We start from the raw sequence: 16,016 nt of genomic DNA, 5'->3' as shown, positions 1-16,016 counted from the left end.
ATAACATCATGATAGAACATTGTTCATGAATCAAACTGAACATGGTGGAATTTTCTTTCAGGTTCTCTCTCACTCATTCATTCATTCATTCATCTTCTACCGCTTATCTGAACTACCTCGGGTCACGGGGAGCCTGTGCCTATCTCAGGCGTCATCGGGCATCAAGGCAGGATACACCCTGGACGGAGTGCCAACCCATCACAGGGCACACACACACACACTCTCATTCACTCACACAATCACACACTACGGACAATTTTCCAGAGATGCCAATCAACCTACCATGCATGTCTTTGGACTGGGGAGGAAACCGGAGTACCCGGAGGAAACCCCCGAGGCACGGGGAGAACATGCAAACTCCACACACACAAGGTGGAGGTGGGAATCGAACCCCCAACCCTGGTGGTGTGAGGCGAACGTGCTAAACACTAAGCCCTCTTTCAGCTTCTCTGTTTTATGTATAATGATTGAAACTCTGATAAATCTATCATAACTTTAGGTTTCTTCAGCCCAGGGCCAGTAGCTTTGCTGTTCTGCTCCCAGACCCTTTAGAGACATTCGTCTAAATCGACTGTTCCATACGTGACGGTTAATTGTTAAAAAAATGGAAAGAAAGGTTCGGATTTGATTTACCATGTAATCTGCACATGAATAATCCAACCAATCAAATACCTTATAGCGTCTTTTACTAACCGACATTGTGGAAATCCCTAAAACCTGTTATACAAAGTCAAACTCCAGAATGAGAGTTAAACACACTTTATGTGAAACTGCGTGATTGGATTCGGTCCCGAGTTCCTGGTTGTTTCCTGCCTAACACCAGGGTCCTGTAACTTCACTGTGTACTGCAACCTTCTTGACTACATGGAACTGCTCACAGTGACTCAGTAAACCGTCACATGTAGTAAACCTCATAGTTGAGATGAGCGACACGACATATTTTCCTTCCTCACCCTGAGACGATGTTTGTGTTTTAGATTCAATCCGTTTACTGCTGAAGAAAATCTCTGTACATTCGTTTCCCCGTCTTACATGAATGGAGTCTATGAGCCAGTGTTAATTACTGAACTGAGACCTGTCACGACAAGACACAAGTTTTCATATGTATTGTTTTTGTGAACATGTCTGATTGGGAAAAAGAACTCTCAACCCATCAGTTTGTTTTATTCATCTTTTTTTAATAAAAACACATTTCTTGTCTATCTCTTGATCAAAATCCAGTCCTTCTGTCACTCTCTCAAAGAGGAAGAGCAAAGGTGGAGGAAAGACAGGAGACAGAAGAAAGAGGAGGAGAAGGAGAGAACGACAGAGGGAGAGATTAGTGAAAGATATAGAGTATCATTCAGGTCTTCTACACATCCTTTTACGTGGTTTTGTTTCCGTTTTGTTTGTAACATTTGTAGATATTACAAGAAGCAGGTTCTGAAACGTTCATTCTCTTACTGCTATTTACACCAGATACATGACAATAGACTGCTCGTGCCTCCTGGATGGGCCTAGAAAAAGAGGCGGAGCTGTGAGCTAGTCTCTGAACCAAAGAAGCTGATTGGGCGAGGCCCCTGGGACATGTCCGAGGTCCACGGTGCCAAAGGTCCAACCAGGTTGCAGCAAAATGAACCAAACAGTCCAACGTTGGGTCCATAACTAACATTTGACCCCTGACCGCCGGGGAAGGCCTTTCAGTGTGAACACTGTGATTTCAAGAAAGGAGTTCGGTGTGTGTGTGTGTGTGTGTGTGTGTGTGTGTGTGTGTGTGTGTGTGTGTGTGTGTGTGCTCCCTTTAAAAAGGATTTTTTTGGCAATGTCAAAAGTTTTTGTTCTGTTGTCTCTGGAGAAAGTGTCACATTCTTCTATAAGGGGCAGAAGGAAAGGGAACCAACGAACAATACATTAAATAAGAACCAGGACGCAATCCAACACTCCACCCTGAGAGAGAGAGAGAGAGAGAGAGAGAGAGAGAGAGAGAGAGAGAGAGAGAGAGGATACAGGAAGGCTGAGAGAGAGAATGAGACAGAAATATGTGAAGTGACAGACAGATGATATATCTGAAGGACAAATATACAATATAGAGAGAGACTAAAAGAGAGAGTTGATGAATGGCAGTGAAGATGAGCAGGGTGGGTGTGGGGGTGACCAGGAGATAGAGACTCAGAGGAGGAAGCCATCATAATCTTCTTCTTTATTGTTTTCTTTGCCTTCTCATCATCATCATCATCATCATCATCATCATCATCATCATCATCACCACCAGGTTTTTGGTACATGTGCTTTTTCAGGGTGTCCCTATTTATTATACCACAAACCACCTGCCATCTCAGTTCATAATTGTGCAAATAATCAGTTATGTTTTTAACCATGAACTGGATTAGCTAGAGAACATAACTGTGCTTGTGTAATATCAGTACTCAGGTTTTCCTCTGCACCACTTCCCATTTCATTCCCACTAACTTCTGGAATGCAAAAAGTTGAAACATCATCTCAGTGGACAAAGGAGCGCCCATTAATGTTCATTCATTACTTTAGAGTGGTAGTAATCCTGAGTGCCATCAGTCCTAACCCCTGTATGGTGTGTACCATTCCATCACATAGCAGCACTAATGACGTTATACCACTAATGACCGTGTATGTGATGAAGGTTAGAGTAAACTGATGGACAAGCATGGACAAAACGCTAAACCGTCACTCAGACACGAAGCTTAAGATCAAACCTGGCTCGAGATGTGGAACTGGAACTGACTTTGGTTAAAAACATCCAGTTTTGCAGTTAGACTACGTCTCACTCGTCTTACATAACAGCCTTTAAGCTAAACACTAGGGTGCTGTAGTACTGTGCTACAGTGATGGATGATAATGATGATAATGTCACTCCTCCTTCTTCCTCCCTTAGATCTCCATGTCCTGGTCACCAGCGCCCTAGTCACAGGCTCGTCACCAGCTGCATCTGTCCATCACCTTCTCCATGGGAGGAGTCTAGCCCCAGCCGACCCTCCTCGTTGGTCCGGCGTGATGGGGGCTGGTAGAAGGCAGAGACGTGGGCGTGTCTCCCTGTGCTGAAGTATAATTCGTCAGGGGGCAGGGCTGAACGAGGTTCAGTTCCCAAACCCTCAGGGCTGCTGTCAGGATAGGATGAGTCTCTGTCTCTTGCATACAGGGAGGAGGAGTCAGGGCCGACTCCAGCCACGCTGTCTGTGATTTCAGCCGAAAAGCTTTCTGAATCCTCCTCACTCTGATAGAACACTGACTGTGTGTGCTCCAAGAGGCGTGGCTTCTCCGGTACATGGGGTTTATCAGGAACACGTGGTTTTTCAGGAAGGTGTGGCTTCTCCAAAGCTTTGTAAAGTGGTTCTTCCTCATCCTGTGGAGGTGGTGGTGGTGGGCGGGGCAGAGGACGTTGGGGTGGCTCCCTGTGACCCATCCCTGCGCTTACATACTCCCGTGGCTCCGCCTCTGTATCCGGGTTGTTGCTGTAGCGATCAGCAGCAGGACGAAGATTGCTCTGCACCAGCTCCGAGATGATCATCTTCTCCAGCGCCGCTGCATCTGACAGGTTCCTCCTCATACCTCCTGGAGGCTCTGCGCCTCTTGGGGTCAAAAGGGCAGGGCTGACGTCTCCCACCGCGACGCTGCCAAGGAGGTCGGAACTTCCACCGTGCACCGAGTAGCTGTTATTGTAGTTCCCGTTCAGACGAACAGGCTCCAGACCACAAGATTCACGACTCCGGGACAGAGTGCCCTCTACAGGATGGAACAAAAAAAGCAGTCAATCAGCTGAAACAACGGTAACGGTTAATCAGCCGTAACACACAGCAGTGAGATTTATCAGTTTTTATACGAGCTTTTCACACTGTTTTTAATGGACTTTTTTAACCCAAGTGTACAGTGTAATGTAATATAATAGTGGTCAGCATAGTGGGCTGAAATAATATTTTATCATGTATATAAATATCGTCGCTGTCAGACGGAATCCTCGTATCTCCAGAACCGTTATTTTTCAGGACATTAAAAAAACGCCGTACCTTATCTGCAGTACACAGGGTTTATTCCGCGTTGCAGTGGATTGTCTTGCGCTAAATTCCTGTCCTCAGACGAGCACCAGAACTAGCGGGGGTCAAGATTTTTTTTTCTTTGAGCCCAGTGTTTTGAAGACATTTACCTCAGAAGACGTGTTGATTCGTTGCGACTCTTCTTGAGGAGAAATATGACGTGAAGCTCTCACACGGAGTGAGGAAGAGGTGGACAGTTGAAGTATCCAATGGAGTTATGAGATTTGCGCTCAAGCTATTTTCAAGACTTTAGATCGGTTAATAACTTGTAATAATAACAGACCCACGTGGGGACTGACCAATAGCATCGATATGTGAAAAAATATGAAATTGACCAAATTTGGACATACGAGGTTTCCGCCTGACAGCGACGAAATATATATATATATATATAATCACATTAAATGTTGGGTCAACAACTCTTGGCAAAAACATTAGTGTGAAAACATCAATGTTAAGTTATCATTTTAAACGTCCACCACCATCTCGATGTTAATGTCAAGATGTTAGCGGAACTGATGGAGATGTGGTAGCTTATGAAAATGAAGAACTCAAACTCTCATAAGAGCTACAAACCAAATATTTTGATTTCAGTGGCTGATTTCATGCAAATAAAATAAATAAATAAATAAACGCGTTAAATGTGTTCAGTGTTAGATGGACATGGAGAAAAAAACAACTACATTAACACATGAGATAGAAACGTTAGACTGAAGATTCCATACTTGAATTTCTGAAGGTTCCTGCAGATCAGAGAGACGGAAATAAAGACAGAGAGCAAGAAGGAGGAGCAGTGAAAAAGGGACAAATGTGGAGCGACAGATCAGGAGAGAGAGCGAGAGAACAAGACGGACAGATAGAAGGACAGAAAGAAAAGACAGAATAAATCCATATAAATACAATTACTCAGAAGCGAGTATATGTAGGACACACACACACGCACACACACATGCACACACACACACACACACACACACACACACACTGACCGGTGGAGTTGAAGACGGCGGGTGAGGGAGGGTTAAATGTTTCAGCCAACAGTGTGTTATAAGGTGAGGAACCAGAGCGAGTCTGCAACACTGGATTGGCCAGAAGATGATTAGTTCCTGTAAAATATGTGAAAGTAAAGCTTGTGTATACGATGTGGTCATTGGTTTTATCTCACAGATGATCACGTTCAAAGCCTAGGCTATCAGTGTGATAACGATAAGGTAGAAAAACAAACGAAACATAGATTCTAGGCTGATTTTATACACTGATGGAGAAAGAGAGGATGCTGAGGACACACAGAAGAATAGGATAAAGAGACTCGGAGAGACGTGTGACACTCACTAGGTGTTTCCTGTCCTAAGTGGTGTGAGGAGTTAATCAGAGAGACAGACAGATGTGTTACCTCTGTTGAGGGTGGGTGTGTTGTTGAGGTCAGCCATAAAGGAAGACTCAGTCTGCCTGCGTACTGTGTCATTCCACATCCTCCGGATACGACTCTGAACACACACATCCACACGGACGAACGTGGGTTATGATGTCCACACACACGTATGTGTTAATATCTCTAGGTGTTAAACATTCCGTGTTGGTTATTTGGCTTGTTCTGCTGTTACCTGTCTGTGCACTTGATTGTGTCTGGATTGGCCTCCGCTGTAGTATCGGTTGTTTCCACGGTGCGCTGAGCTCTTTAGGGACCCGTGAGGACCACCAGACGCAGCGTGACCACAGCAGGATGACTGACGGAAACATTTAGCGTACTCCTTCTGAACCTGGAGCAAAATCAATGTCAAATAAGATCATTTTTATTAATAATAATATTTATAGTGATAACATCATTATATTAGTCGTATAATAATAATAATAATAATAATAATAATAACAATAATAATAATACTAATAATAATAACAATAATAATAATAATACTAATAATGATAATAAAAAAAATTATAATAATAATAATAATAATAATAATAATAATAATAATAATAATAATAATAATAATAATAATAATAATGATAATAATAATAGTAATAATAATAATAACAATAATAATAATAATAATACTACTACTACTACTACTACTAATAATAATAATAATAATGTATGGGCAGGTTTTCTAATCTAAATCTGGCCCATTTTCCTTTAAACCTAAATAAAACTATTGTGTCATGACCAGCACTCTGTGTAAGAGGCTACAGGTTACACGTCTGAGTCCCTCTCAGCTAGTTTAGAGCCGTTCAGGAGCAAACGCCAGGTCAATGAAGCTGATCCTGAAGCTACTGATGTCGGGAAATGAACATGGTGGAAATCTCCCAGATGCTGCTGGGACCCAGTGCTTCCATCATCCATCATTAAGCTATAAGAAGCTTTCCTTCTGCGTGCTCTCAGATTCAGAATCAATGGCAGCACGTCTAGACGAATGCTTTTATCAGATTCCGTGCATCTTTTACACTTACGATACGACACACTGATTTATTATATGATAGATTTAAAAGTAAAACTAGTAAAATTTTCAGCTGTGAAAGCGATAATCACGAACGATAATAAGGAGTATAATAAAAACAACATACACAATGTACCTTCTTCTGCAGTGCGCAGTGAAAGATGAAGATAAACAGACCATGCAGAGCATTAAAGGAGGTGAATAGGTAGGCCATGAGTGCGCTGTTTTCACTGATAAATAGGAGGCCAAAGATCCACGTTAGTGTCACCAACAAGAGCAGAGTGACGGAACACACCGTCCAACACCTGAGAGATACCAGAGTGAGAGAGAAAGAAATAAAAAGCAAATCAGCAAGTGAACCAAATGTAATAGACTCGACACATCCCAGTTATTACTGCCAGCCCTGGTGAGTCTAAAAAATGGGTTAATTCGAGAACCCAGACACACATCTAAAGATCTGCAGTCCTTAGATTAGGTTAGCAATTACGATCCTAGCATTAGAAAGAAGATGAGCAACTGAGAGGAGCTTAAAGGTTTAGTTCACTTTCTCCTTGTTGATTCCTCCAGTCTTTTGGGACAATGTTCTCTGGACTGATGAGTTTAAAGCTTTCTGAAGTCTCAGGCCCTGTTACCTTTAGACTAAAGCTAACACAGCAATGGACATAAGAGCATCATAGCAACAGTCACTCCTGGTGGTGGTAATGTGACGGTGTGGAGACGGTGTTCAGCATTCAGAGAATGTCGTGTCATTAGCCCAAGCACAACTGAGTTATGCAGCAATACAAAGTGTTAATGCACAAGATCATGTCCTCAATCGGCTCAAAAGGAGCTTGTGGTTTTCAGAGGTCTGGTCAGGACCTTAAAGAAGCAGCTCATGCTCGAGAGCGCTCCAGTGTGGCTCAGTAAAAGGAGCTGTACAAAGAAAAGTGGACCAAAATTCCTTCAGTCAGTCGCACTGTCATGATCTCCTGATGGCTAAAGCAATAACGCTTTGGGTTTGTGAACGTGGCAGATTGTTGTGCTGCACAAGCAAGAGCTCTCACGACGTGTCATCACCGCTGAGGCTGGACGCAGTAAGACAGTCGTTTTGAATTTCTTAAAAGATCCGGAGTGTAATGGGAGAAAAAAATCAAGTGCTAGACCCAAAAAAAGCCGGAGGATCTGACGGTCTGTCCGTGAAGACACGAGCCGAACCTCCACCCAAATTAATGCCGTTACTGATGATGACTACAGCCCAATAATCACAAGATGGCATCTGCGAGAGAAGGGCTTAAAGAGGAACAAATGTCTTTTTTTATAGACCACGACAACAAAAAACGTTGGACACTGAAAGATGGAAGAAAGTTTTATTCTCGGAAGAGAAATAATGTAACCTGGACGGTCCTGATGGCTGCCAGTGATGAGAACCCACTGGAGATGTTTTCTACCCAGCACAGTGGAGGAGGCTCCATCATGATCTCCATCATTTCCTTCAATAGGAAAATGGATCTTGAGGTTGTGCAGGGCGTCAAACGGCGGCTGGCTATGTGGACATGTTGGACCCTCTGGACTGAGGGCCCTCGTCTGTGTGGTAATGACGGGGTCTTTCAACAGGACAATCCTGCAATTCACAACATTCCTCTGATGAAGGACTTCTTCCAGGACAATAACGTTGCACTTCTACAACCATCCTGCATGTTCTTCTGACCTGAATCCCCTTGAGAATGTCAGGGGATGGACGGAAAGGGAAGTTTACAACAACCGACGTCAGTTCCAGACTTTGGATGTCCGTCACGAAGCCATCTTCACCACATGGAGCAGTGCTCCCACCAGTTATACACAAGAACGGTGGGGCTTCTCACTACTGAGACCTTTTTTGACACTTTAGGTTCTGTTGCAGGGTTTTTTGGGCCACGGTCTTAAACTGTTAACTACATTTTGAAGCAGTTCTTCCAACCTGCGTATGATCCACCAGCACCAAATGCACCAGCACCAAATGCACCAGCACCAAATGCACCAGCACCAAATGCACCAGCACCAAATGCAAACACTTGAAATGTTTCTCCGGTCTTAAGGTTTTGTTCAGGAGTGAATGTGATCTCAGTATCACATAACTGTTTTCCTTCAGTAAATGAAATGAAGATTTAAATATATAAAATTGTATTTTGTTTACATTTCAGGACCTGACAAATATGTAAAAATAGAGGAAATTATAGGAGGAAGAAATACTTTTCCCACAGACAGTACAGTACGTGACCCTCATATATGACTACAGAAATAACAAACCCTCAGTGTGTGGTGTCATTTTATACATACAGACCCTCCATACCTACAGCTAGGAACTCCAAACCCCTGCTCTGGCCTCCAACCCCAACCTCTACCCACCCAATGACCCGAAACGACCCCCGGGGTGACGTACTTGATGTTGTCGAAGCGGCTGGAATCAGGCTTGAGCAGGTTTGAATGGCGGATCATCCTGTGCACCGTGACCATAAGGATTACCAGATTCAGCTAGGGGTCAGAGTCAAAGGTGAGTCAACGTGAGATATGACATGCGATGAAGAAAACAACAAACAGATCTCAAAATTTTAAGCTTATAAATTCGCCAATCGGTCATTGTGAATTTGTACGTGTAGAAGAAACCTCCACAGTACGTAGAGTCGAGGAGACGGGCTGCTAAATTGTAAAGACAGGAATATGAGGAATATGATCTGGATAATTCAATGCTATCTTACTGCTTAGTCGTAACGTACCAGGATAACAAGAGACACCGGGCCAATAAACAGCCAGATGAAGTAGTTATCCACACGCAGCCAGCAGCTATGGAACAAAACATGTTAATACACACATGTACGTGAAAATCTGCGCAAACTCTTTATAAATATAATGATAAGAATACCATACCTGGTGGGGCTGGAGTACCCAGTATAGTCAATCGAGGCAGAAATGGCTACTACCAACATAGGAAAGCCATAGGCAGCGATGTAGTAGTACTTCCTGCGTGAGGACGGACTCTCAAACACCTCGACCAGTAACACGTAGAGCTGAACGGCTTCGACACACAACCAACAAAATACGGAGAGCAAGAAGAAGTGCAGCAGAGCAGCAAGCACCGGGCATGCCACCTAGAAACAAACACAAACACATAATGCAGCTTCCAGTCATTTTCCCCTTTACTCCAGTATAACACACTCAGGTGTTAATGTGATCTGCCCTGTTTCACATACATGAGCCCACACACACGGCCACCACTGGCTAGCGTCATGGTGACTGAAAGGGACAAGACAATAGACCACCAGGTCTCTCAAGAACAATGGACAATTTAGTTATTTTATCTTAAGCATACTTAGATGTCACATTGTTAGCACTGGATTAACACCACAACAAGCTCCTTGTACTACGATCATCACATCTGGTGATTTGGGGATTGTCTGTACTTACGGTGTAATGGGTCCTTTCCATGCTGATGAGGAAGAGGAGTTGTGAGATGAAGAGTGTGAGGCACAGGTTCTTGTGGATGGTGGTGCGTTCGCTTTGCACAGCCTTTATGCAGCAGAAAGTGGAGATACACAGAGCCAAACACACTAGTGAAATCACCATGCCAACCCAGGATACGACAAACAGGATCAGGGCCTGCACACCGTCCGTGTACTGAGGGCAAGAGGGCAAAAGAGGAAATATATTAGTAGGATGAAAAGTGGAGCAAAGGCTGTGTGTGTGTGTGTGTGTGTGAGTGTGAGGAACTCACAGTGGCTGTCTGTCGGCTCATGAGCAGAGCGAAGTTGGTGAGATGTGAGCAGGAGCAGGTGGTGTGTGTGTTGTTACTGTACACCAGTCTGCAGCCCTGAGAAGACCACTGACCCGTCATCGAGCGCTCCGAGTAGTTCCAGAACGAACAGTTCGGCCCAAAGTGATTCTCTAGCTGCAGAAACGTACAAACCACACGTCAGCACCGTCTTAAGGGCTAAAACCTCACACATTAACGTGACCAGGAGAGAGGTGTGTACCTGTAGGTGTCTCAGTGTGAAGTTAACAGGTTCAGTCAAAAACACACGGCTGGATTCTTTATTCATGGAGGCGGAGATTACGTGGGAATTGACGGCCAGAGTCCGACCTCCTGACTTTAGCTCCATCTCCGTCTTCACTGTTGCGTTTTGTGTGGACATGAACGGGCCGAGGTTCTTATAAAGAGCAAACACCACCTTGACCTGACCTGTGAACCCAAACACACAGGGTTCAGTCACTGCTGGAGTGATGAAGAATCATCAGGACTTGATATTATTAAGAAATGTTACATCTCAGCTGTTGATGATAATCAAAATGAAAGACATGACAGAACATCATCAGTTACACCGTCACAGGCTGCAATCATACAGAGATTTCAATCCTGCCGTCGATCTGTGCTTCAAAAGAACATCCGTTCGCCGTGAAGCCTTGTCTATATATTCTGTCAGTTATGATGTGTTTCCAGCTTTGTTGTGGTTCCTGGATGTGTCTCTTGGGCCCCGTTCACACCTGGTATTATGAAGCATCTCCAGCAAACTCGTGATCAGATTTCATACATGGGGTCTGCTGGAGAAAGGCTGTCATGTGTGTTTATTTATATCTGATAGAATAGAATAGAACGGGGGCAAAGAAGCCTTTATTATCACCACATATACATTACAGCACAGTGGAATTCTTTTCTTCACATACCCCTACTGAGGAGGTTGGGGTCAGAGTGCAGGGGCAGATATGATACAGTGCCCCTGGAACAGGGAGGGTTAAGGGCCATGCTCAAGGGCCCAGCAGTGGCAGCTTGGCTGTGCTGGGGCTTGAACCCTGATCCTCTGATCAACAACCCAGAGCCTTAACCAGTTGAGCCACCACCACCCCAGTTGATCCACCACCGCCCCAGTTGAGCCAAAACTGCCCCAGTTGATCCACCACCGCCCCAGTTGAGCCAAAACTGCCCCAGTTGAGCCACCACTGCCCCAGTTGAGCCAAAACTGCCCCAGTTGAGCCACCACTGCCCCAGTTGAGCCAAAACTGCCCCAGTTGAGCCACCACTGCCCCAGTTGAGCCACCACTGCCCCAGTTGAGCCACCACTGCCCCAGTTGAGCCACCACTGCCCCAGTTGAGCCACCACTGCCCCTAGTTTCTACTGTATTTCTTTTCAGCTGAAATGCCACACAAACCTCACGTGTTCAGCTTGTAGGCCTCACCGAATGCTACTATAGACACTTTTACTGCAGCACCAAAGTTGTGATGTGGCCAAACGTTCATGACCATCATGCGCTTGTTAAAGGTTCTGCTCTGTTATACACCATGAGATAACATGAGATAACTGTAATGTTCACTCTGCAGCTCAGGTCTTAAATGTAATATAAGAAATAAAAAGAGACTCTTACCGTTACGGCTGTACTGTTTTATGGTAGCTGCAGAGAGATGGATGGTGCTGTCACTGTCGTAGGAGTGTGGGAAGTGCAGATCTCCGATCTCTGTATCAGCGTTGAGGACATAAACCTCCAGATCTAATACAGATGTGTGAGTACAGGAAGCTTCTTAATGTCTACAGACACCAACTCTTCTGCATATATTTAGGCTTTTTCACATCTATATCTCACCGATATTAGGTGCACGCTCGCTGAATCGCCCCTCGTAGAGGTTGTTGGCCAGCAGGAAGGAGCCTTTCTCCATCACGTCCAGCAGCATGGTGGCCGTGTGAGACTGATCTGTCATGTTCATGTCCTGCCACGAGTCCAAAGCCTTCAAGCTCAAAAGATTATCTGCCGTCTGCACCATGGCCTGTAGGACCAGGAAGACAAGCAGATCATAAACTAGCTCTAGGACAGGAGGCATGATATATCAGGCAGACAGAAATCTAATCCACTAATCTAATCTACTAATCTAATCTAATATACTAACCTAATCTAATATACTTATCTAATCTAATCTATTAATCTAATCAAATCTACTAATCTAATCTAATCTAATCTAATCATCTAATCTAATCCATTAATCTAATCTAATCTACTAATTTAATCTACTAATCTAATCTAATAATCTAATCTACTAATTTAATCTAATCTAATCTGCTAATCTAATCTATTAATCTAATCTAATCTACTTATCTAATCTAATCTACTAATCTTATCTATTTATCTAATCTAATCTATTCTACTTATCTAATCTAATCTACTAATCTAATCTACTTATCTAATCCAATCTATTCTACTTATCTAATCTAATCTACTAATCTAATCTACTTATCTAATCTATTCCACTAATCTATTCTACTTATCTAATCTAATCTACTAATCTAATCTACTTATCTAATCTAATCTACTTATCTAATCTAATCTACTAATCTAATCTACTTATCTAATCCAATCTATTCTACTTATCTAATCTAATCTACTTATCTAATCTAATCTACTAATCTAATCTACTTATCTAATCTATTCTACTTATCTAATCTAATCTACTAATCTAATCTATTCTACTTATCTAATCTAATCTACTAATCTAATCTACTTATGTAATCTATTCCACTAATCTATTCTACTTATCTAATCTAATCTACTAATCTAATCTACTTATCTAATCTATTCCACTAATCTAATCTACTTATCTAATCTAATCTACTTATCTAATCTAATCTACTAATCTAATCTATTCTACTTATCTAATCTAATCTACTAATCTAATCTACTTATGTAATCTATTCCACTAATCTATTCTACTTATCTAATCTAATCTACTAATCTAATCTACTTATCTAATCTATTCCACTAATCTAATCTACTTATCTAATCTAATCTACTTATCTAATCTAATCTACTAATCTAATCTATTCTACTTATCTAATCTAATCTACTAATCTAATCTACTTATGTAATCTATTCCACTAATCTATTCTACTTATCTAATCTAATCTACTAATCTAATCTACTTATCTAATCTATTCCACTAATCTAATCTACTTATCTAATCTAATCTACTTATCTAATCTAATCTACTAATCTAATCTTGATTTTTCAACCTTCAACCATTTCCCTTATAGTATAGATGTATTTACTTTGTTTTTTACCTGAAACTTATAACTAAAGATAAAAGGAGAGAATGTTGTATGAATAAATGTTATATTTCTTCAGACCTATTGGTCCTTTACTGGTGTTCCTCCTGTTGTCTGGGTCACATTTCTCTACTAAAGTATTCAGTTGTACAGTTTTTACTGTTCAGCTGTTTTAGGGACTTTTATGGAAAAGGTTTTCTTTCTTAAGCTGAAATATATAATGTAATAAACTGTGGGATTATTTTTAGACCATATAAATTATTGTTGTTATAAAAACTTTACCTGAATAAAAGCTCTGCAGGTTCTCTCTCTCTTCTGAAGCTGCAACAGAATGAAATGTTCTTAAAATAAAGGTTTACATGAGTGTGTGTGTGTGTGTGTGTGTGTGTGTGTGTGTGTGTAGGATATACTCTAAGTGTATAGAAATCTTTTGCGTACTTTGTTATAGTTGCGTGCAGCCGAGTCTTTGTTAGCAGGCCGTAATGCCTGCAGCTGGAAGTCCAGAATATCCAGCAGCTGCTCCATCAGGCGAACAGAGGAAGTGACATCACCAGCATACACCTGGCCCCGTGTGTGATTGACGAGCACGGCGGCGATGTGCGCTGCGTTCTCTCCGCTCTTTATCTGGATTATAAATAAAGGTGGACGATTAAACTAAGCAACAATTCCCTATTTAGCAGCATTATATATGCACTTAAACAACTGCACTGATTTACAGGTTCCTAGAGGTGACCTGTGACCCCTGACTGACCTTCTGAGCGACCTGGTTGACCCAAGGTGATGTACAATTACTGAGATCAGGACCTCTTGGGTTCCACACCACCTCATCAGCCATACAGTGGTAGGAGGCTAAACCTAAAGAAGAGGATCAAGGGGACAAAAGAATAAATCAGATATAATATTTTAATTAATAAAAAGATGAAGCTGCATCAGTTTCTGTCCAACTTCTGTTTGACTCCCAGGATTATAAACTCTAGTCTCTAAAAAACTGATTCTTTAAAACCGTGGTTTTACACAGACACCTTTTAGTATAGCATGTAGAACAGTGTGAGGAAAAGGAAGTGACCCTTTGTCTGATCTCTCATGTCCTTTGGCCTGATTGATACCTTTCTCTCTGCTGTCCTCCTGTGCTAACCTCTGGACAGGTAATTAGCTTGTTTGTGATAACAGACCTGATGAACTGAGGGTCTTGATGAAAGGTATCTCACTTGTCCTACCCTAGCAGGGACTCAGGGTGTTGTACAGGGTCAACACTCCTTACCTAATACCACCTAATACTAGTGATTTATTGGTCTACATTTATTCTATCACAACCTTCTCAGACTCATCGCCATAAACACAACTTCTGTGTGTCTCTTTTACCGTCACAGGAATGTCCTTGTATTGTAGCCACTATTTCTGTATTCACTATTATTGTTATTCCTCGTCTCAGTTTTTACTGCCCAGTTTGCCTGCAACCCACCACAAGGTTTTTGTTCATATATTTGTCCAGTTATTATATTATTTTCCTTCCCCAGTGATGACACACTTACCCAGCGATCCTTTCGGACAGGGTCTCTGGACATACTCTCCATGAGGTGTTTTGGGCCACTGCACTCCACGGCTCACTCGTTCCTCACACATAGGTGTGCGGCCTTGAGGCGGTCGCGGCGGGCGCAACGTCACAGGCACCGAGACCGTGATTGGCCGGATGCGGTTTTTCGAACCAGCTGGGTTAAATGTCACAGAGATAGGTGGGCTTGGACTGAAGCCCAAAAATACTGTTGAGGAGACTGGCGTGAGTGCGGTGGTGGAGGACAGGAGTGGTGTGGATAAAGGGTCTGAGTGAGACACAAAGAGAAAAGGATAAAAACTCCAGCTCATGGTGTGATTGTAAACAATTATCAAGCTAACAAGCTATTTTAACAAAGGCCTTTAATATATTGCTAGCTTTATTGAATCCCTTTTTAAATGAATCTAGGACAACTTAAGTCGTGGGGGAAGTCGTGGCCTAATGGTTAGAGAGTTTGACTCCTAACCCTAAGGTTGTGGGTTCGAGTCTCGCGCCGGCAATACCACAACTGAGGTGCCCTTGAGCAAGGCACCGAACCCCCCAACTGCTCCCCGGGCGCCGCAGCATAAATGGCTGCCCATTGCTCCGGGTGTGTGTTCAGGGTGTGTGTGTGTTCACTGCTGTGTGTGTGTGTGCACTTTGAATGGGTTAAATGCAGAGAACGAATTCTGAGTATGGGTCACGCCACTATCACTAATACATTACTATGAAAGCATAATAAAATGCGACCTCTCGCCGTCTCTCACCTGCAGTGGGCTGTGGGGGTCTGAACTCTAGGGGGTATCGTATCACGTTGTAGTTGTTCCACACATACAGCTGATTGTCTCGAGGGTTGTAGCTGATAGAGGAGATGTGTTGGTACGGGTTGGGAAAAGCAATGCTTACAGGTTCAGCCCTTTCTCTCCGTGTGTCATAAGCGTATAGGATAAAATCCCCACCAGCCTCACTG

The 16,016-nt window shown here is 42.8% G+C and overlaps 1 protein-coding gene across 5 annotated transcripts in view; it reads right to left on the bottom strand.

The window, feature by feature from the left end:
- Positions 1–1,203: 1,203 nt before the first annotated feature.
- LOC132839573 (adhesion G protein-coupled receptor L1-like) overlaps positions 1,204–16,016 on the bottom strand; it is a 38,783-nt gene continuing 23,970 nt past the window's right edge. For 2 of the 5 annotated variants that reach the window (XM_060860609.1, XM_060860611.1), the window contains 19 exons: positions 15,814–16,016; positions 15,048–15,335; positions 14,267–14,370; positions 13,954–14,139; positions 13,798–13,836; positions 12,065–12,245; positions 11,849–11,971; positions 10,465–10,670; positions 10,206–10,379; positions 9,899–10,108; positions 9,362–9,582; positions 9,211–9,277; positions 8,877–8,968; positions 6,615–6,783; positions 5,648–5,803; positions 5,437–5,530; positions 5,033–5,149; positions 4,769–4,786; positions 1,204–3,735 (listed from right to left, as the gene is read on the bottom strand). The exon at positions 15,814–16,016 is cut by the window's right edge and continues 125 nt beyond it. In XM_060860609.1, coding sequence (XP_060716592.1) covers positions 2,918–3,735; positions 4,769–4,786; positions 5,033–5,149; positions 5,437–5,530; positions 5,648–5,803; positions 6,615–6,783; positions 8,877–8,968; positions 9,211–9,277; positions 9,362–9,582; positions 9,899–10,108; positions 10,206–10,379; positions 10,465–10,670; positions 11,849–11,971; positions 12,065–12,245; positions 13,798–13,836; positions 13,954–14,139; positions 14,267–14,370; positions 15,048–15,335; positions 15,814–16,016 — 3,466 coding nt within the window. In that variant the 3' untranslated portion in view covers positions 1,204–2,917. Of the gene's footprint in view, positions 3,736–4,768; positions 4,787–5,032; positions 5,150–5,436; positions 5,531–5,647; positions 5,804–6,605; positions 6,784–8,876; positions 8,969–9,210; positions 9,278–9,361; positions 9,583–9,898; positions 10,109–10,205; positions 10,380–10,464; positions 10,671–11,848; positions 11,972–12,064; positions 12,246–13,797; positions 13,837–13,953; positions 14,140–14,266; positions 14,371–15,047; positions 15,336–15,813 lie in introns of all 5 variants that reach the window. The other 3 variants (XM_060860608.1, XM_060860610.1, XM_060860612.1) reach the window with 3 other exon arrangements.

Source organism: Tachysurus vachellii, chromosome 24, assembly GCF_030014155.1.
Source record: "Tachysurus vachellii isolate PV-2020 chromosome 24, HZAU_Pvac_v1, whole genome shotgun sequence".
NCBI lineage: Eukaryota > Metazoa > Chordata > Actinopteri > Siluriformes > Bagridae > Tachysurus > Tachysurus vachellii.
The sequence above is the reverse complement of the archived record's forward strand: the minus strand, read 5'-3'. Positions and strand labels throughout refer to the sequence as shown.